The 20477-nt window shown below is 46.7% G+C and overlaps 1 protein-coding gene and 1 long non-coding RNA gene across 5 annotated transcripts; one reads left to right on the top strand and one right to left on the bottom strand.

Annotated features, from left to right (window-relative positions):
• The first annotated feature begins 1083 nt into the window (after positions 1-1083).
• LOC309646031 lies at positions 1084-12467 on the top strand. Its single transcript, XR_014255173.1, has 5 exons — positions 1084-1114; positions 1804-1853; positions 2095-2259; positions 5200-6285; positions 11743-12467. It is a non-coding gene; the product is annotated as an uncharacterized lncRNA (long non-coding RNA).
• On the bottom strand, positions 7715-19041 carry ZNF789 (zinc finger protein 789). 4 transcript variants are annotated; one of them, XM_082431962.1, is made up of 5 exons: positions 18724-19041; positions 16439-16516; positions 12475-12601; positions 9938-10051; positions 7715-8833 (listed from the first exon to the last, which is right to left on the bottom strand). In XM_082431962.1, the coding sequence occupies exons 2-5, from the start codon at positions 16505-16507 to the stop codon at positions 7821-7823; spliced, it is 1323 nt and encodes a 440-aa protein (XP_082288088.1). In that variant the 5' UTR covers positions 16508-16516; positions 18724-19041; the 3' UTR covers positions 7715-7820. The 4 variants fall into 4 exon arrangements, with proteins under 4 accessions (XP_082288088.1, XP_082288087.1, XP_082288089.1 ...); XM_082431961.1 differs by having other exon boundaries at positions 18799-19041; XM_082431963.1 differs by having other exon boundaries at positions 18941-19041.
• Between the last annotated feature and the right edge of the window lie 1436 nt (positions 19042-20477).

The following is a 20477-nucleotide window of genomic DNA, read 5'->3' as shown; positions in this document are numbered from 1 at the left end:
CAGTTTGTGTGAAAGACAGTTTTGATCCAAGATATGATAAAATCATACAGTAATAGAATCTTAGAATTGTAAAGGGTTTGATCATTCCTCCCACCCAATGGAGGAATCGCCATTCAATTGTAGGTGTGTGCAGGCACCAAGTGCATAATTACTTTGTTGAGCTGGAGAAAACATTTCCTGGCATCTGATTATCCAGTTTCTGCATGAAATCCTTCCACTGATGGGGAGCTCGTTGCTTCCCAGAGCAGCCTCTTCCATTTAAAAACAGCTCTGATTGCCAGAAACTTCTTAGTGAGCTGAAAACTATGGTGATCTGGGGTCTTACATCTCCTGGTTGCAGAAAAAAGTTAGAAGAGTTTTATGATTTGAACATTCGACTGTCAGGTTCTTTTCTGCCTTTCACTCATCACATCCATCATCACCTTACCTTCTAAACCTCTGAAAGAAAAGGGAAACAAAACGTTAGGGTCATGTATTTTGTTTCCTCAATTTTGCGGCAAGTTAGAGCAAAATCTGTTTGCTCAAGACGCTGTTTTGTTATCGTTTTTTAACATTAAAATGTTGTAAAGGACTAAAGGCAGAAAAGGAACAGGACAGTAGAATCTGCATTCCAATCACATCAGTAAATGCGTGCCCGGAGCACGTTGGTTGAATTCTACAGAAATTTTTGCTACGGTATTGGGGCTGGGAGGAAGCCTGTGATTGATTCTATCAATTTTTTGTTGTTGTTTTCACAAAAGTATCAGAGCCATCTGAGTGCGACCAGGTCAATGTCATCAGCTTGGAGTCCTTTCCCTGCAGAAGGAACAATTAGAAAGAGACACCCATGTGCTAGTTCTCAAAACTTGTGACCTGCACCTTCCACCCAGGAGGCTAGATTCCCCATCAATTCCTTACTTCTTTCCCATTAGTGAGGACGTGCCGCTAAATCTTGGTCTTTTTCCTCAACTGAGGAGGGGGTTAAATTCCCTAGATTTATAGAGGAACCACCGAGACAGCGAGACCTCCTAGATTCCTAGAGAACACCAATAGGGGTGGAGTTCCGGGGGGTCGGAACCGTGACGGGCTTCCGGTAAGCTTTCCGGAACTCGTTCTATTTGTTCTACAGGTTGTTGTATCGTCTGCAGGTTCTTGGTTCCCGCACCGTCCCCGGGACTCGGAGTTGCCGGCTGCGGGTAGCGTAGGGGACAAGAGATGCGTAGTTACTACCCCCGGCAGGATGTGGGGAGATGCCCCTCTCCCACGTTTCCCTCACCCACTCCCAGCCCAGCTTTGTGCTTTGACTTAACCTAAATGATGAGATCGATTAGGAAAGGAATTGGAGACAAAACAAGACACTAGCGTTTTCTAAGGTGTCCACAGGGTCGGTTTCTCTGAGCCCTCTCCTGGGCTTGCCTACGGCTGACTTCTCACTGTGGCCTGTGCACTCCTGGTGTCTCTTTCCTCTTCTTATAAGGACACCAGTCCTATCCTTGAGGACCCCACCCTTATGACCTTATTTAACCTTAGTCACCTCCTTAAGTGCTCTGTCTCCAAATACAGTCACACTGGGGGTTAGGGCTTCCAGTGCATGGATTTTGCGAGGGGCACACAATTCAGTCCAGAACAGTTGGGAACTATCTTGTCACTCTCTGTATTTTCCCATAGCACCTAGCACAGCGCCTTGCAAAATGGTAAATCTAGATTTTTGTTAACAAAGTGATAGAAGACCTGATGGGAACTGGGAGAGGAGTTATAACGTCATTTAAATCTATTGTCTTAGCTCATCTTTGTTTATAAAATTTCTGAGCTCTATTCTGGAAGGTCCTAGTTCCTGCTTGGAACTTCAGAGTCTCCAGGACAATGGCACAGAGGTAAAAGGGAAGCTCCTGGGGCCTCTGGGGTGGGAACTGCAGGGGCAGGGTCTGTGTCCTCGCAGTAACCCCAGCAGTGTAACAAGCATCTGTGGTTCCGAGCGAGGGTTCGGGGTGGGGCTGTCTACCAGGCAGGTGCGGTGGAGTCAGCCGAGGTGGAGCGGGTGAGCCCTTGCTTCTCACAAGCTTACCTTCTGGCGGGATTCTGAACAGTCTGCGGTAACCGCTATTGCCCCAGCAGGTGTCACAGTGGATGTGGGATCATTGGATGATCACAGCATGGCTTGGGGGCCTCCGTGGCCATTCATCTTGGTGAGCAGAGATTGCACTGCCACTTTGAATGATTGGACTAGAACATCTGTCTTGGCATCCTGTCCCCTTCAGAACCCACGCTGGATTCTTTTTGGTGAGCAAAGGGCTTATCATAATTGGGCCCCCCATTTTAATGATGTTTAATTGTCCGAGCGCCACTTGCCAGACTATATCGCTTAGCTTTTGGTTACAGCCCAATAATCCATCCAGTTCTTTGTTGAAATTCTTCAGTTCTTTTGGAAAAGAAAATGCAGGAGGTATTGTTCTAATCTCAGATTTAATGAAGAATATCTTAAACATGTATTAAGTCAGTTTAATGATAACAGCTCTAACAAGTAGACCTACAGAGGTCTAGCTGCTCAAACACAATAGCAGTTTTTCTTTTTTTAATGAATTTTTAAAATATTTATTTATTTTATTTGTCTATTTTATTTTGGGGGCTGCATTGGGTCTTCGTTGCGGCATGTGGGGGTCTTTGTTGAGGTGTGTGGGATCTTTCGTTGTAGTGCGGGCTTCTCTCTAGCTGTGGCGCAAGGTCTCCAGGGCTCATGGGCTCTGTAGTTTGCGGCAATCAGGCTCTTTTGCTGTTGCGTGGGCTTAGTTGCCCCGTGGCATGTGGGATCTTAGTTCCCCAACCAGGGCTCGAACCTGCGTCCCCTGCGTTGGAAGGCGGATTCTTTACCGCTGGACCACCAGGGAAGCCCCTAGAAGTTTACTTTTTACTCCTGTAACAGTGTTAAGGCAGATATACATGACTGACAGGAAGGCTGTCCTCTGAGCAGTCAATCTGATGGCAGCCCTGGCATCTTCAGACGTGGCTTCTGAGACCTCCTTGGGGATTTTCTAACCTAGTCAACTGGAGAAGAGAACACGGACGTGTGAGAGGGCTTTATGGGCCAAACCAAGAAGTGGCACACATCATCCTCACTATAGTCCATTGGTTAGAACTCGGTCACCTAGCTGCATTTAACAATACAAGCTGCAAAGTGTAGTCTAGCTGTGTGTCTAGGAAGGAGACAAACAAATTTTTGATAAACTGGTAGCAATCTGCAACAAGACTCAAAAATTACTAACTGTAGAAGATTGATAAATTCAACTACAACTACACTATATTAGGAAAAGACAAACAAAATGGGAAGCACAGCCCAGGAAGATGAAAAGATGCTCAACTACATTAGTAATAAGAGAAATGCAAATTAAACCACAATTGGATACGATTTCACAAAAGATTATCAAATCTTTCAAAATCTGTCAGTACCAAGTACCGATAAAGATATAGAATAGTGGAAGCTCTCATCTGCTGTTGAGTGTGTAAGTTGTTACATTTATTAGGGAAAACAGTTTGGCCATACTTCTTTTTTTTTTTTTTTTTGGCCATGCCACATGGCATGTGGGATCTTAGTTCCCCAACCAGGGATCGAACCTGTGCCCCCTGCATTGGAAGCGTGGAGTCTTAACCACTGGAACGCCAGGGAAGTCCCTGGCCATACTTCTTAAAGTTGAACATGTATATATCTTATTTCTAGGTCTTTTCACAGGGAACCAAGAGGCATGTTGACATGCTGTTTTATAAAAGCCCCAAACTGGAAACATCCTGAAAACCCATCAACAAAAGAATAGATTCATAAATTGTGCTGTATTCCTGCAGTGGGATACTTCTTGTCAGTGAATGTGGTTGAACCACAGCTACACAGAAAGATGCATGATTCTCGAAACACATGTGCAGTGAAAGAATAAGAGTATGACTCCATGTATGTAAAGTTCTGAAAAAGCAGAACTAAGTAATACATCATCCAGACATAAATAGATAGGTGGTACGTCTACATAATACAAGGGAATGATTAACATAAAACTCAGAGTGTTTGTTAACCTTTGGTGAAGAGGGAGGGAGAGAAGATTGGACAGAATATAAGAGGCTTTTGTGATTCTGAAAATGATCTATTTCTTACCTAGTATGAGGATGCATGGGTGTTCTTTTTATTATCATTTACTGTCATATATCCTCAGATACTTTTGAATTATGGTATTATTTCACAATAAACATGGACAAGTTTACTGTAAAATATTGCTAACATACGGACAAGTATAGACAATAGAGATTGATTTTAAAGAACATTCACATATGCACCAGATTAATCAATTCTTAACATAATTGCTTCATATCTTTTTAAAAAATATATTTATTTATTTATTTGGTTGCACCGGGTCTTAGTTGTGGCAGGTGGGCTCCTTAGTTGTGGCTCACGGGCTTCTTAGTTGTGGCTTGCCAGCTCCTTAGTTGCAGCACACGGGGTCCTTCGTTGTGGCATGTGAACTCTTAGTTGCGGCACACATGTGGGATCTAGTTCCCTGACCAGGTATCGAACCCGTACCCCCTGCATTGGGAGTGCGGAGTCTTATCCACTGCACCACCAGGGAAATCCCTCATATCATTTTAAGAAATAAAATAATATGTACTGTAAAGACTCCCATTCCTTCCCCTCATCAGAAGGAATAACTATACTGAAATTGTGTCCTTCTTTTCCCCATTTTATACCACAAGATCTTGTATCCATAAACGATATATGTAGTGTTGCAGGATTTAAAATTTTATGCAGACATATTGTATTCTGTCATGTTGGAACTTGATTTGCCATTTTTGTTTGATTTATGTTTCTGTATATAAATAGATCCAGTTTATTCAAACTGCTGTAAATTAGTTCGAGAGACAGACTTGGAAAAATGTTAAATTTGGTAAATCTGGGTAGATGGTGTAAAGGATTCTCTGTATTATTTTTGCAATTTGGAAATTATTTCAGAATAACAGTATCACTACTGAGTCATTTATATTGGCAATATGCACTTGGAAATGGAAGTGGGGGAAATATCCATTTATGATAATGATACAAATAACTGACCATAAATTTACTTGAAAAAAATCTAAGAACTTACCTGAAAATGTATGTTTTGACAGGAAGTCATCTATTACTATTTTATTCTAAACTGTAGAATTTCATGTAGTATTTTCCTTTATGCTTCCCCTCCTTTCTACCAGCTAAGAAATGTTGGCAGAAAGAGAAGCCACCTTGATAAAAGCTACAGTTGAGTGTGAACTTGCACAAGATCTAGACCCACACAGGTGTTGTCAAAGGTGTGAGCTGCATACTAGTCATATGACCATGTTACGTGACATTTTAATGAACTGTAATCCAAATGTGTAAAGAGGAGAAAATGAAAGAACTGAACAATTTTTATATCTTATTTTTAGTCATTTGAGTTTTAACAGTCTGTTTTTTTATAGTTTAGCATTATTAGCTAAAGAAGGAAATAACATTTGTATTATTTATTTTTCATCTTGATTTAAATATGGTGTAAAAAGCTTCACTGGTCTTGTCAAAAAAAGGTGCACCTTTTCTAGTCCAGTGGAGTATTCTAGACTCTTCTGCCCTTTGCAGTATGAGCTAATGGTTGCCCTGTGTGGCCAGGCATGGACAGTGGGTCCAGCCCATTAGCTAAATAGAAAAGCCAAAACTTGAGCGTTTCTTCTCCATTACCTTCCCTGGAGGGCTAGTTCGGAGCCTCTGCCCTACTGCTAAATATTGACAGACATGACCATACACTGACGATGACATCGCTGATCTGTGCTCCCGGCCTGGTGACCGTCCAGCCTCTGGGGAAGGCAGGAAGCCTGCCCTGCACGCCGGCACTCTTGAGCTGGGGACCCCTTTCTCCCAAGGCAAGTTAGTTCAGCAAGGCTTCCAGACCAGCCCCACACCTCCCCTCCTTTGTGTCCCAGGAATTCTACTGAAAAAAATATTTTCAGCAAATAAAACATTTTATAGGGGCCATTTATAAAGGGAAAGGAAGGCCATTTAATTTAGTTGTAGAGAAGGAAGTGGCACCAAATACAAGCTCCCTTGTGCCTCCATAAGAAGTCCTTAGGGTGTCTCCAGCAAGGCTGTCCAGTAAGCCTGGGATGACGGGAATGTTCTGTCATTGTGCTGATCTTGAAATGTGGCTTTTGATTTGAGGACGGTTTTTAACTTTTTAAAATTTTAATTTAAATAGGCTCATATGGCTAGTGGCCGCCATATTGAAGAGTGCAGCTCTTTTCTCCTCCTTGGGACAGATGTGGCTGAAGGCAGGCATTTCCATGTTACCTCTGGATCCTTAGCTGTACCCTCTCTCTTTCTGAAAAGCTGGAAGCATGTACATCATCTACACAAGATAGATTCAGTAGCCTGAGCCAGACTGTGTACTCAAGCCTGGATCTGCTTTCACAGGTCCCCAACTCCAAAGGTGGTTGTGAGCAAGAATTCTCTCTCATTGGCTTACTTCCTCTTGTCAGGCCTTGACTTCTTAATTTCGTTCGGGGAAATACAGTTTGGCAGCCTTTCCTTCCAGCCAATTCCTGCCGCTTGGTACAAAAGTACTGATACCGAACCCAGTGTATAATCTAACACTTATTATTTTCCTCCTGCAAAGCTGAAGGTTCCTTCATTTTATGGGGTGCCACTTGCTTTCTTCTCATTCCTAATAGAACTTTGTTTTTATGTGCTGGGTAAGAAATCATGGAACTTGGTAAGGACCAGAAAATAATAAAATCAAGGGATTTGATTAACATGAGAGGGTCTAACAGCAGCAATTTACTCGTGGGGAGAAGAGGTGTTGAAATACGGGTAGGGGAGTTAGAAGGGACACAGAGAAGGGCAGACAGCTAAGAAAGCAGCTACCACGGAGAGGGAATGTGCGTCATCCCATGGAAAGACTCTGAAAACAGTGTGAAACACATGCTTCACAGATGTTCCACCCTAGGGGAGAGGGAGATCTGGTATTCGTCAGAATCCCATCAAGCGTGGTTGAGGGCTGCCCCCAGAGCAGTGGTCTTTCGTGGTTTTCGAAAAAGCCCGCAGCCCAAGAGACACAGATAGTGCAAGTGGGATGAGCACACGGCAGGGGCAAGGCCGGTGCTGTGGGGGGGGTGGGGGGTGGGGCGGGGCACTAACAAGCATCTGCTCTGAACACTGACTTCGAACTCTCAGTAGAACCCAGTAGCACACTAATTTTAGTTTCTGGGTAAATTTCGGTAATTCTTAATATCTCAGTAGTACTAATGGGTAGCCCTTACTTTATTTTTAAAACGTCTATACAATCTCAGGTGATTTTTCAGTATGAAACCAAGAAAGGCATTCTTAGATCGTTCACGATCCAGAAAATGGTCTCCAGCCTGGGGGACCACAGAGTAAAACTCCTAAGCCTTCCATCTGCCTTGACTTAACTCAGGGAAATGAAGGTAAAGGGGACCCAGGGAGACTGGACACGACAGCCTATGACATTTCTATTAAGTAATTCTTTTTTTTTTTTTTTGATTTAAATCCAGTTTTATTGTTTTTTTTTTTGGCTGTGCTGCACGGCATGTGGGATCTTAGTTCCCTGACCAGGGACCGAACCCATGCCCCCTGTGTTGGAAGTGCAGAGTCCTAACCACTGGACGGCCAGGGAAGTCCTCTATTAAGTAATTCTTGACTGTAGCAAGAAGGTTAGCTAGGAAGAGAGGGTCCCCACAGAAAAACCATTTCAGTTCCTGTTTATTAATTTTCATAAAACAATTGAGTTACACATACTTGCAAGAGTGGTTAAGTTCTGGTCTTTAAATGGTAGCTTTTCTGGTTACTATCACATAGGTATCTGCTCTCTGTGAGTACCCTGATGCTTAATAAAGCTTGTGCGCCAGCTGAAAGATTTTCCACATTTGTCACATCTGTAGGGTCTCTCTCCAGTATGAATGACCTCATGTCGATGAAGATTTGCCTTAAAACTAAAAGTTTTCCCACATTCTCTACATTCAAAGAATTCCTCCTTGGTATGGATTCTTTGATGCTGAATGAGATCTACATTCCGACCAAAGGATTCACCACATTCACTGCATTTATGAGTGTTCTGTTTATTGTGAATTTGTCGATGGCTCATAAGGGTTGAATGCCGGCCAAAGGCTTTTCCACATTCAATGCATTTATGGGGTTTCTCTCCACTGTGGATTAACTGATGTCGAATAAGCGTTGAATTCTGACTAAATGTTCTTTCACATTCGCTACATTTATAGGGTTTTTCTTTGGTATGGATCCTCCTGTGTTCAACAAGATACGCCATCTGACGGAAACACTTTCCACAGTCAGGACATTTATATGGCTTTTTTTGTGAGTGACACTGTTTGTGGACAATCAGAGCAGACTTCTGTTTGAAGGCCTGCCCACATATGTCGCACTCAAAGGGATCCTCTGAACTGTGAATTCTTTGATGTCGAACAAAATTTGCCTGACGCTGGAAGGCTCTTCCACATTCGCTGCATTCATAAGATTTTGCATTTGTAAGAATTCGCTTATGCCTCAAAAGCAGTGATCTCTGATGGAAGGGTTTTCCATACTCATCATATTTGCCCTGCTTCGTCCTTGCCTGAGCTTTCCGATCTTGAGTAAGGTTAAGGTTTTGAAGGAAGTCCTTACAGCATTCATCACCAATAGTAGGGAGTGAAAGTCGGTAAATGTCCACAAATTTGTTACATTCAAGTAACTTTTCTAAGGGTTTCCTGGCCATTTTCTGCTTTACCAGTGACGTCTTACATGACTCTAAATCTTCAGAAATGTTCTGTTTTGGAGTTAGCTCTTTCATCTTGAATCTGGCTTCAGGACCTAGCCAAAAAAAAGAAAGTATATAAATGACCTGACCGCCATAGAAGGAAAAAAAAGGAAAGAAGCCAGGAAGTTTGTGATACGAGAGACTCAAACGAGGCTAAGAAGTGCTCACCTAGTTACATCATCATACTACGGAGGCCAGTATTCTGATTTCCTTCCATAGGACCCACAGCTTTCATATCAGAAAGAGCTCTTGACATCAGCTAACCAGCTAAAATGTGCACAAGAGTGTATGTCAGAGAATGTGAGACTTGAATAAATCCATCACCATTAGTGGGATAACAACTTACTCTCAGTACCCAGCAGTGTCACATAACTAGGAGAGAGGCAGCATCTTGTACTTTCTAGAGAAGCATGTTTTTAGTAATTCTGGGAAAAACTTCTTAAAAATGGAGGAAGTGTATAAGATAGAATAGAAAGGAAACCAGAGAGAAATTAAGTACAAAACCAATGGACTAGAGCAGTGGTTTTTCAACCAGGGATGGTGTTGCTGGAACCTAGTGGGTGGAGGCCAAGGATGCTGCCAGACATCCCACAGGGCCCAGGACGGCCCTCACCGCAAAGAGTTAAACAGCCTAAACCGTCAGCGGTGCTGAGGCTGTGAAACCGTGGAGGGAGGGATGTGAAAACGGGTAGAAGCAGCAATCAGGACATAGTACGTAGGAAAAAGGAACATCAGTAAACACCGAGAGAATCTGGAAAACAAAATGAGAGCAAGGGAACAAGAGCAAGTATAGAGGAAGGGTAAGTGATGAGGGTAGAAAAAAGGAGTATCTAGGATGGCACGAGAGCTGTCAGAAAACACCAGGCCGGCTGCCTCAGAGAAGCACTTTAACTGCAGTAGAAAGAGGATGAGCTTTGCAGACTTGATGTCAAATCCCAACTATCAACCTACTAGCCGTGGGACAGACATCGCAGCCCCTTAGTTTCTTCACCTGGGAATGGGGCTGACGATCATACCCACCACCTGCAGGCGGCAGAAGGATAATGAGCAGGAGAGACGCCAGACACCCGGCTCGGTATCGGCGCAGGAGGGGCCTGGTGAGTGGGGGTCCCTCCCTCTGCGAGACCCCCACAGGGCCGGGTCTTCTCCTCACCCACCTGGGCAAGCACTACCGGAAGCCTTCCTAGTCCCAGCTCGCGGTAGATCCAGGATCCACGGCTCTTCCCACTGCTCCAGCTGACAGATCACCTCAGGTTTGGGAAACTGAAATCCTACTCGTGGGGAAGTAAATGGGATGTGCTGGTTAGTGAGCAGCAGGAGGTGCCTCGGAGCTCATTTTACCCCGTGGGGTCTGCGCGGTGGGGGGATGGTGACAGGCAGAGATCAGGACAATAATGGAGAGGGCTGGTGCGGAGGGGACCTGGCACAATCTTTACTGAAAGCCTGATCAATATTCACACTCTGGGACGTGGTAATTTCACTCTCAGAAATATAGCCTAAATGTCAGTAGGTGAATGGTTAAAGTGTAGCACATGAATACGAGGAAGGCAGAAGTATTAGGCAGATACTGAAAATCCATGTGTTCAAAGAATATTTCTTTTGGGCTTCCCTGGTGGCGCAGTGGTTGAGAATCTGCCTGCCAATGCAGGGGACACAGGTTCGAGCCCTGGTCCAGGAAGGTCCCACATGCCGCGGAGCAACTAAGCCCGTGCGCCACAACTACTGAGCCTGTGCTCTAGAGCCCGTGAGCCACAACTAAAGAAAGCCCGCATGCAGCAACGAAGACCCAATACAGCCAAAATAAAGAAAGAAATAAAATACATTAAAAAAAAAACCCTGAAGTTTCATATTAAAAAAAATATATATTTCTTTTTCCCCCCAGTGCATCTGATACATTTTTCAAAGAATGTTTCTTAAAATAGGAAAATGCTCCCTAGATATTTTAAAGCAGAATACAAAACTCATGTAAATTATGATCCAAATTTTGTTTTTAAAAACTACATGTGTGTGTCTGTGCGTGCGTGTGTGTGTGTGTACAGATCTTCCTCTACTTACAAAAGGGTAACTTCCTGATAAACCCAATCTAAACTGAAAATATCCTAAGTCAGAAATGCATTTATTACACCTAACCTCCCGAACATCATAGCTTAGCCTCACCGACCTTAAACACGCGAAGAACACTTACATTACGCCACAGTTGGGCAAGATCATCTAACACAAAACCTACTTTATAATAAAGTGGTGAAAATCTGTTGTAACTTGATGAATACTGTACTGAAAGTGAGAAACAGAATGGTTTTAAGTGTACTGGTTGGCTGCCCTCGTCATGACATGATCACATAGCTGTCTGGGAGCTGCGGCTCAGCCCAGCATCACCAGAGAAAACGGTCCTGCATATCGCTACCCGAGGAAGAGATAAAAACTCGAAGTGCACTTGCCACTGAATGCGTATTGCTTTCACACCATTGTAAAGTTGAAAAAATCTTAAGCTGAACCATCATAAATAGGACTGTCTGTATACATCCATAAAAGTAACCAAAATGTTAACAGGGTTAATGCTGGGCAGTGGGCATGCAGATGATTTTAATTTTCTGCTTTATGAGGGTTTTTAATAACAGGGAAAATGCTGATACTATAATGTTAAGTTTCAAAGGGATTACAGAATTATACATAGACTATGCTCAGCTAGCTTTTTCACAGGAAAAAAAAAACAGGAAGGAAATATTCCAAAATATTAACAGTGTTAGCCCTGAATGTTTTCCCCTTCCCTTTATGCTTTCCTCTATCTTCCATATATTCAAGTATGCTCTTGTAATGCTTTTAAAACAAAAATAAACAGTAAAACATCCAGTGGTGGGTGGACAGTCTCACAAGAGGTGGTCAAGACTCTGTGCCAAGAGTGTCAGCATGGGAGCCAACACTCCCCAGAAAGAAAAATTCATCCAGGAACCTCCCACCCTAGGGAGACTCTGCATCGGAGTAAGACAAAGGCAGGCTCCTGGGAAGATGGAAGCTGTGAAGGTTCAGAAGTGAAGTCAGTGAAGAATCATTTCCTGGGCACCCAGTGATGTTGTAAACAAGGAGGGAAACCATTTTCAGACAGAAGGAAGAAAAAGACTCTTCAAGGGAGCAAGATGCTAGACTTGGAATCTGCAGCGGCCACAGTCTTTTCAGCTCCTAGGAGTCTTAACAGGTGTGGAGGATTCGGGTCGGGGCGGGGAATGGGCTAATCGTCTCTGAACTCTAAAACAAAAGGAAACTATTCATTGTCCACAATCCCTCATTTGAAAACTTTGAGGCCAGATGTGTTTCATGACTCAGAATTTTTCCAGATTTCAGGAAGGTGCCTTGGTGGGTATATTTTCTCTTATGCACCACCCCCAACAGGGGTTGGAGCTGAAACCTTAATCAACACACTGATATTTCTGATGCTATATATATATATATATAGAGAGAGAGAGAGAGAGAGAGAGAGACCAAATGAGAAAAAGGATGACAAATAGCAGATGATAAATAGCTTCCTGTACGATAAAAATCAGATTGAACCACCTGATGACTTCAGGTTGGGTCTTACAGCCAAATGAGTTATGAAAAAACGACTGGTTTTCAGAGCTTTTTCTGCTTCTGGAATTGCAGATAAGAGACTGAGGAGATGTGCAGACACTCAAAGTGAAATGTTAAGCCGACTCGTTACCCAAGGAGAGCACGTTTCTGTAGTTGTCCAGCATCACGTCTCTGTAGAGGGCCTTCTGAGGCCAGTGCAGTGCGTCCCACTCTTCCCTGGTGAAGTACACAGCCACGTCCTCAAAGGCCAGCAACCCCTGGAAACACAGCGACTAACTGCAGCTGCGATTCTTACAATAACTTCGTGAGCTACAGTATTATTATTACAGATGGTCAACACTGGAGGCTTCTCTGGCCGTTGGGTCTCTGCCGCAGTCACTCAGCTCTGCTCTGGTAGCACAGACGCAGCACAGACAACAGGAGAGCAAACGGGTGTGGCTGTGACCCAATAAAACTACTCCCGGCTCCAGGTGAGTTTGCCGACCCTGCTCTGCACAACCCTACCTTCCACATCCTGTATTTCTTCTGCCCGGATCTCTCAGGAAAGAGATGGCTCACTCCCATGAGGTCACTGAGGACGGGGCAGCGTGCGGGCCATTCGCACAGGGATGGACAGGCTAACGGGACACAGGGATGGACAGGCTAATGGGACACAGGGATGGACAGGCTAACGGGAACCAACCAGGCGGGCTGGAGCTCGCGGGCTGGCTGTTGTGGGCACCGCTACCCACTAGGTGTGAAGGGGGAGGACGGGAGGGGACACTGGGATCCAGAAAGTTGCTGGAGAAGCGAGACCGGAGTGGGGGGCAGCCCAGCGGGGAGGGACTGAGGGATAAACCCCCAGCAGCGATCCCCTCCAGGCCTCCGGGCCCCACCTCATCCCCCTGCCAGAAGCCAACCCGAAGCAAGAGCAAGGGAGCCCGTGGATGGAGAAGATAAAGGCCAGCCTCCCAGGGCGCAGACAAAGTGGGGAACGGTGGAGAGCGTCTCCACGGGGCCAAATGCAGACCGCTGAGCACCGTGCCCACGGCATAAGTTTCCATCTGCAACTGTGTATCCAGCTCCCGGGGGCCGACAGGCCTGGCATCTGCCCCCCACACTCGCTGTGGTTCAGGGTGTTCGTGCAGAAGGGCTTCGGCAATAGGAATACCAGCCCCACCCGAGATGCTTCACATCGCTCCCCTCTGCAGACAGACCCTGAGTCTCCCAAACGACAGGCCTTTCTTCCCTCCTGCCCACACCTGGCTCCAGGGTTAGGGTCTCAAGCCCCCTCCCCTGATCCCCAACATCCTCCATCCCCAGAGCTGCCTGCAGACGCCCTCACCTGCCCTAGCCGCCCGCTGCCTTCTCTGCACCCGCCTGGAGGCTCCCAGGTGCTGGGATACAACGGTTCAAACCCCCAGAGTTCTCTCTGCGTGTGGGGCTTTCTAGCTGGGCCCTTCGTGTGGCCCCACAGTTCTCGCCCTCATGGTCCTCACCAGTGGTCTTCTCCCCCTTTATCACTCCTGTTCCTTCAGGAAACATTTACTGAGCACCAAGAAGTCACCGGCCTCCGGGCCACACGCCAGTGACAGTAATCGCACAGAGGTGACAGCTCCTGCTGGGCCCACAGGACCAGCTCCTCAGGCTGCGCACTGCTCAACTCTAGGGGACACGTCACATGGAAGCTGTGACAACGGGGCCCCCAGAGCTGCTAAGGGCACAGCCTGTGCGACCCACGGAGCCCCAGCCCCGCTTCAGGGAGTGAAGGGTCCAGTGGGGAAGCGGGGAAAGTCAACACGGTGACGATCCAGGGGTCCACGGGGGGCGACGGGGGCTGTGAGGACAGGGGCTCACCCCACCCCCTCCTCTCAGGAGGCACTGCCAGCCACATCCCAGAAAACAGCACCCTGGGCACATGGCCCTCACCTCCTCCCGCCTCCCCACCGGCTCCCAGACATTCCCTGCATCGGGCCTCACCCCTCCTCTCCCCTCCCTCTTGGTGACCCCTCCTCCTCGGGCCAGATTCCATTCTCTCCTGTCTCCTCCAGAGTCTTAATCCAATGACCACGACTCTTCTGTCTTTGCCCTTTCCCCCCTTGTGATACTCTGATTTAAATAAGAAATATATATTTGGTCTTCCTCCCTACTTCTGGCACAGAGTTCCTAAAAACCCTTGGATTTTCCTAAGGGATAGGAACAGAGGAGCATCTTTTAATATTTGGGCTTTTGTCCTCGGTTTCTGAAATAGCTCCAGGGCCATACAGGTGAGAGGAACGTCTTGTTACTCATAACAAATCCCTCAACCACACCTGAGTTCATGTTAATGCGGAAAACTCCTAAGGATGGGGCTGGATGTCAGGGGAACAAGCATGTGACGAGAGGGTGAGAACCTTCACCCCCAGCACCTGAGGGGCGGGGGCAGGCTGGGGTTCAGCCAGTCACCCAAGGTCAGTGACTCGACCCAGCACGCCTACGTAATGAACCCCCATAAAAACGCAGAAACGGAGGTGCTGGGGGGTGTCTGCCTGGAGAGGAAAGCCCTGCACCCCTCCCCCACTCCCCCTGCCCTGCGCCTCTCTTCCGTCGGGCTGATCCTGAGTTGTAGCCTTTTACATGAACCAGGGATCTGCTAAGTAAACCGTTTTCAGAGTTCCGGGAGCCACTCTACCAGATCAATGGCACCCGCGGAGTGGGTTGTGGGAACCCCAATTTAGAGCCGGTGGGTCAGAAGCACAGGTGACAGCCCGCACTTGTGATTGGCGCCTGAGGTCGGGGCGGGGGCGGCCCTGCGGGGACTGAGCCCTTACCCTGTGGGTCCGATGCTAACTCCAGGGGGACAGTGTCAGAATGAGTTAAATTGCGGGCACCCAGCTGGCGTCAGAACGGTCAGAAGTGAGGCGTCATGAAGCAGAGCAACACAGCCGCGTTCCTTCCCAGACTATCCCTCCTGCCCGTAGCCCGCAAGGCTGCTGCCGCCTCTCCTGCCTTCACAAAGATGCTCCGGGTGCCTTGCTCCCTCTCGCTTCCGCCCTCTCCTTCCCTTACTGGGCCTTTTCTGTGAAGAAAACCCTACACACTCACCTCCAGTCACCCCACACCCGCCCTCTGGCTCTTCTGCAGCTGTCCTCCTGAGCCCAGCCCAGCCCTCCGCCCACGTGGGGACACAAGGGAGAGTGATGGGGTTAATGCGGGACCTCAGAGGGACTTCACAGGGGATTTTTGAGCTGAGTCTCAGCAGATGCAGAGGTGGGTCTGCCTGCGGGCAGGGAGCCCAGGACGCACACAGGCCGGGGACAGAAGGGAGTCCACACCCCTGCGGGCGGGCCCTCTGGCCGTCAGGGAAGGCGGGAGATGCCACCAGAAAGGCAGACAGAGCTCTGCGATCCCTCAGCAAACGCGGACACGCTGGGCCAACGCGTCAAACCGCTGCCCCTCGAACTCCCTCTCGCCGCCCTCCCGTCCAAGACTGTTGTTTCCAAATGTCGCGATGGTTCCTCCCGCGTCTCCTCACTTTTCCACTCGGCTTCTCACAATCACCCTCCATCATGTTACGAGTTCAGTAACTAAGCTTCCCGTGTGCCCTTTGATGCCAACAGATCAGAATTTATCCTGTGTTGCAGGAGTTTGTTTCCATAGCTCCCTCTCCAAATGGCTTGTAAGCGCCTTAGGTGAGAGCTTCTCTCCCAGCACAAAGGCAGTACTATCTGGTATACAGTAGGTACACAATAATGCTCACTGACAGAAACAAGGAGCAACCGTGGTGACAACAGCTCAAACTTACAGAGCGCTCCACATGTCACTAGATACCCTGCCGATACTCCACGTGCCCCGTTTCATTGACTCCTCACAACTCTGCGACAGCTACTCTCATTAGCCCATTTTCCAGATAAGGAAACCGTGGCCCAGAGAGATCAGGTAACACATCTAAAACAGAGTCCGGATTTGAATGCGTCTGGCCCCAAAGTTCAAGCTCTTTACATCCTACCTTCCAAGAAGGAAAAACCCCCAGCTGATAAAGATGGCTCGACCTGAACAGAGGAGTTAAAGCCATGTGAAAGCCATCGCCCGGCGCTGAGACTACACCAAGGAAGGGGAGGAGGAGCCCCGCTCACCTTCCACAGGACTGGCAGGAACACGGCTTCCGTGGCCTGGTCTCCGAGGTGGTGCAGGATCCCGGCCATCAGGCTAAGCTGAAGGAGGGGACAAGAGAACACGTAAGGCCAGCCCCGATTTGAAGCTCTCTCACCAGGCAGCCCTGGGATAGGGAATTCCAATGGGGCCAACAAACCTCAGCTAGCACAAAGTCACTGTGTTTGGCGTTGGAATATGTGATAAAATGAAAGCAACTGCTAGAATACTTTTGTTAGGAATTTCTGAACCTAAATCAATTTCCGATCTTTATCCAAGGAAACCTGTGGCTCTGCCCTCACCTCCTCCCTAGAGTATATTCTGCAGCACCTCGTTGAGAGACTCAATGCACCAAGGGACCAGACTGTAGGAAAAAACAGAACTCTGACCTGCAACCTGCAGCAACCCGCCTGGAACCCAAAGCACAAGCAATGCAGCAATAGGCCCTACATCAGGACGTGGTCTACAAGTGCCAGCTTATCTCTGACATGTACCCCCATCCTCCATCTAGGGCCGACAGGAAAAGCCAAATATGCTCCCGCACCCAATCACATAGGATGTTCCGCTTCTTTTATTTAACCTGCCTCCAGCTTTTCCGAGCCAATCACCTCCAAACTCAGCATATTTGAGTCTTCCCTCTTTTCCACTATAAAACTTCGCCTGCTTGCCTTTGAGTCTCTGCCAAACACACGTGATGGTGGCCAATTCCCTTGGCCATGAAGGGAATGAAGAGCCTTTGCTTGTTCTCCTTTGGGTGGTCTTGATGTATTTCTACATCACACAGAATCAGCTCAGATAGTGTAAAAATGATTTTAGGGCAGTTAGAGATTTTAGGCTACATATGATATACAAAGAGCTAATTGTGGTCAAAAGAAAATTCAGAAGACTTTACTTGATACGAACATTTTATGGAGCAAAACCCAAACTGTGAACAAGGAGACTTCAAAATTGAAAGTCTTGGGCTCTCAGCAGTTACCGCTCAGTTTATAAAGCCTGTGAAGGGGTGGCAGAATAAGCCACCCCAAAATATACCACTTTAGAATACTGAGCTGTGGGACTTAAAAAACGGCTGTTTAAAAAAGAAGCAACAGGGGAACTTCCTGGCAGTCCAGTGGTTAGGACTCGGGGCTTTCACTGCCGGGGCCTGGGTTCCATCCCTGGTCGGGGAACTAAGATCCTGAAAGCTATGTGGACTGACTCATGCTAAGCCCCAGGTCAGCAAACCAACACTTAATACTTAACCTAACTGCCGTTTCAGCCTCTTCCAGGTATGGAACCTCCCTCCGCTTTCCCTATGAAGATAGTATTTAGGCCTGAATTCTAAGCCATCTCAGGGGTTAGTCATTTTTCCTTGGGTATCTCCCATGTTTACATGAGGTATACATGTTAAGAAACTTGTTTGTTTTCATCTTTTATTGCGGGGGGGGTCTCAATTAAGTACTCAGAAGGGTAGAGAGAAAATTATTTTCCTCCCATGCACATGAATGAGGAAGTACATTGTTTTCTATTGGGACTGGTTACTAGAAACTGACATCCCTTTTAGAAGAGTAGCACCGGACAAGTTTACTCGTTTGTAGCTGATTGGCTACGAAGCTGCAAGGTCACCCTGACATGAAGAAAGCTTGTTTCCTTTAAGGACAGAGCCAGCATTTTGGGGAAACTAGGACAGTTTTTAAGTTTTGGTTCCGCAGCTATGGGTGGTTGGCCAGGGGACATACCCAAACTGTGGCCTCCACTTTGCTTCTTTTTTAATATAGTAAATTCGGTGTTGTTTCTCTCAGGGAGTACACAAATGATGGGATACGGAGGATCTTCATTTTTTAACGGTGCTTCTCCGGCTACCGGCGAACCTTGCTTTATGTAAGTACATCTTTAAGAAAGTCCCTCACACACCGTTCACGTTCCCTAAAAACACTGTTCCTAAGCGCTCCTGCCTCTTGAGCAAGGAGGCACCCCCCCAGACGGTCCTGATCAGGGGAAGGGACCTCGACCCTTTAATTATCTAAACTATATTATCTTCTGTGAGCATTGTGCATTTGGAAGTCAGAACCCATAATCCAATTTGTTAATCTATAACAATACCAAAGCAAACAATAGTATTAACCAGCCATTCATTCGTCGGACTCTCTCTTCCCTAATGAAGACCTAACATACTCAATACTCAGAGATTGGCGTCTTCAGGAAGACGCTCAGTAAGTGCCCTGAAGATCGGGGTGGGAATGGGGGGGAGGGCACGGGGGGGAGGGGGGTGTCTCTCCAGCCCTCACACCTTCTATGGCGGGGCCACCGAGGCTCCCCCGCGGCACCCAATCCTCCCATCACACTAGCTCCTTTCTCCCCAAACCTCGCTGCCTCCGACTCCAGCCGCGTCGCCTCCTCCAGGAAGTCCTCAGGATACACCTGCGGCTGCCATGGGGGCTGGGCTCCCCTCTCGAGGTGCTGGGCCGGACCCGGAATGAGGTCCGAGTCTCTCAGCTAACCCGCACCTGAAGGCGCGACGCAGAAGGTCCCTGTGCCCGTCGGCCGTATCACTGGCACACGCCGAGCAGAGCGTCCCCACCCGAGTACCTTCTAGGAACGGCGGAGGCTTCGCAACTCTCTGGTAGGGGGTAAGGGGTGGGGCGAGGGTGGGGGGGAGTGTGCGAGTAAGGGGGCGGGGCGCTCATGTCCCTCGTAATCCCCGCTCCTGGCCGGAGCCAATCAACTGCCGCAGAGGGCGTTGACTAGGCCACGTGACTTCCAGGCCCCGCCCCGACCCGTTCCAGCCTACCCTGGAGGTCTGGAATCTCTCGTAAGAATAGGCTAGGGGCTTTAAAAAGGCTAATACCAAGTCCTTCCCCTTCGCACCGATTGTAGCAAAATCTCTAGGAGTGAGCCCTCGTGCAGTTGGGTATTTTTAAAAGCTCCTCCTGGTAGTCTAATGTAGAGTGACCAACTTTTTAGAGAGCCGACCCTGGACACAGCCCTACCAGGCAAAAAAAATATGTTAATATAATGAATTATAATACACATATATGTTATTAAGATAAAAACATAAAAATAGATACTTATCTGAAACTATGTTTTTCAGAATTGTTTACTTTTCTGTGACATGAATGCTGTTATTTAAAGCAACAGAGGACTTAGTGGCAATTAATTGTAATTGATAGTAGGACTAATTAATCTTTTATATGATTCCATATGTTTAGTAAAGAAGTAAGAGAGACTACAGATTTAAAAAAAAAGCCTTTTGAGGTATTGTGTGAAATCTCCGTTTAAGTCCTGATTTCCACAGGATATACATATATATATCCCCGGTATCATACTAGTTGTTTGACCTAGGACAAATTACTTAGCTCCTCTGTACCTTATTTTCCATAGAGGTAAAATGAGGATACCAGTATTATGAATTTCATAGAGTTATGAGTATTAAATGAGTTAATATGTGTGAAGTGCTTAAAACAATGCCTGGCACATAGTAAATGTTCCTCAAGTATTAGAGTGAAAACCTTCAGTTTTACAAACATCTTTAGATGAATACAGACATTCATTGACTCAGTGTTGTAGCAGTTTGAACTTCCATAGGAGAATTTAAAAAATCAGGAAATACAATGAAATTCATTAATTGGATTAATGTTTATTGAGTGCCTAGAATGTGCTAGGCACTGTTAAATTTTAAATAGTACACATTTAAATGTTACTCAAAGCACTTAGGGCTTGGTCCAGGCAAAAAGCTGCTGAACTCAGACAGAAAAATGCTCACACAGTTGAGCTTTTGACAATCATGCTGTGCTAAAGTGACGACATTGGAGACCTGGGGGCCTCAAACTCAGGGATAGTTTCCCTATCAAAATATTTACTGATATCTGAAGCTACATGGAACAGAAGGCTAAAGAGCTATACTAGAACATTGGACAAGGAAGAGAGGAATTTTCCAGTCTCCCAGTGTTTACAAGATAAAGACCACTATGGAGAGGAGATCAATAATTGTAAGTCTTATAAGCAATAGTTCCTATTGCTACTCTTTAAGCTTGCTGATCCTTT

Source organism: Balaenoptera physalus (genome assembly GCF_965194825.1).
Source record: "Balaenoptera physalus genome assembly, chromosome: 16".
In the NCBI taxonomy this organism is placed as follows: domain Eukaryota; kingdom Metazoa; phylum Chordata; class Mammalia; order Artiodactyla; family Balaenopteridae; genus Balaenoptera; species Balaenoptera physalus.
Note: the sequence above shows the minus strand (reverse complement) of the source record. Positions and strands in the feature narration are given on the sequence as shown.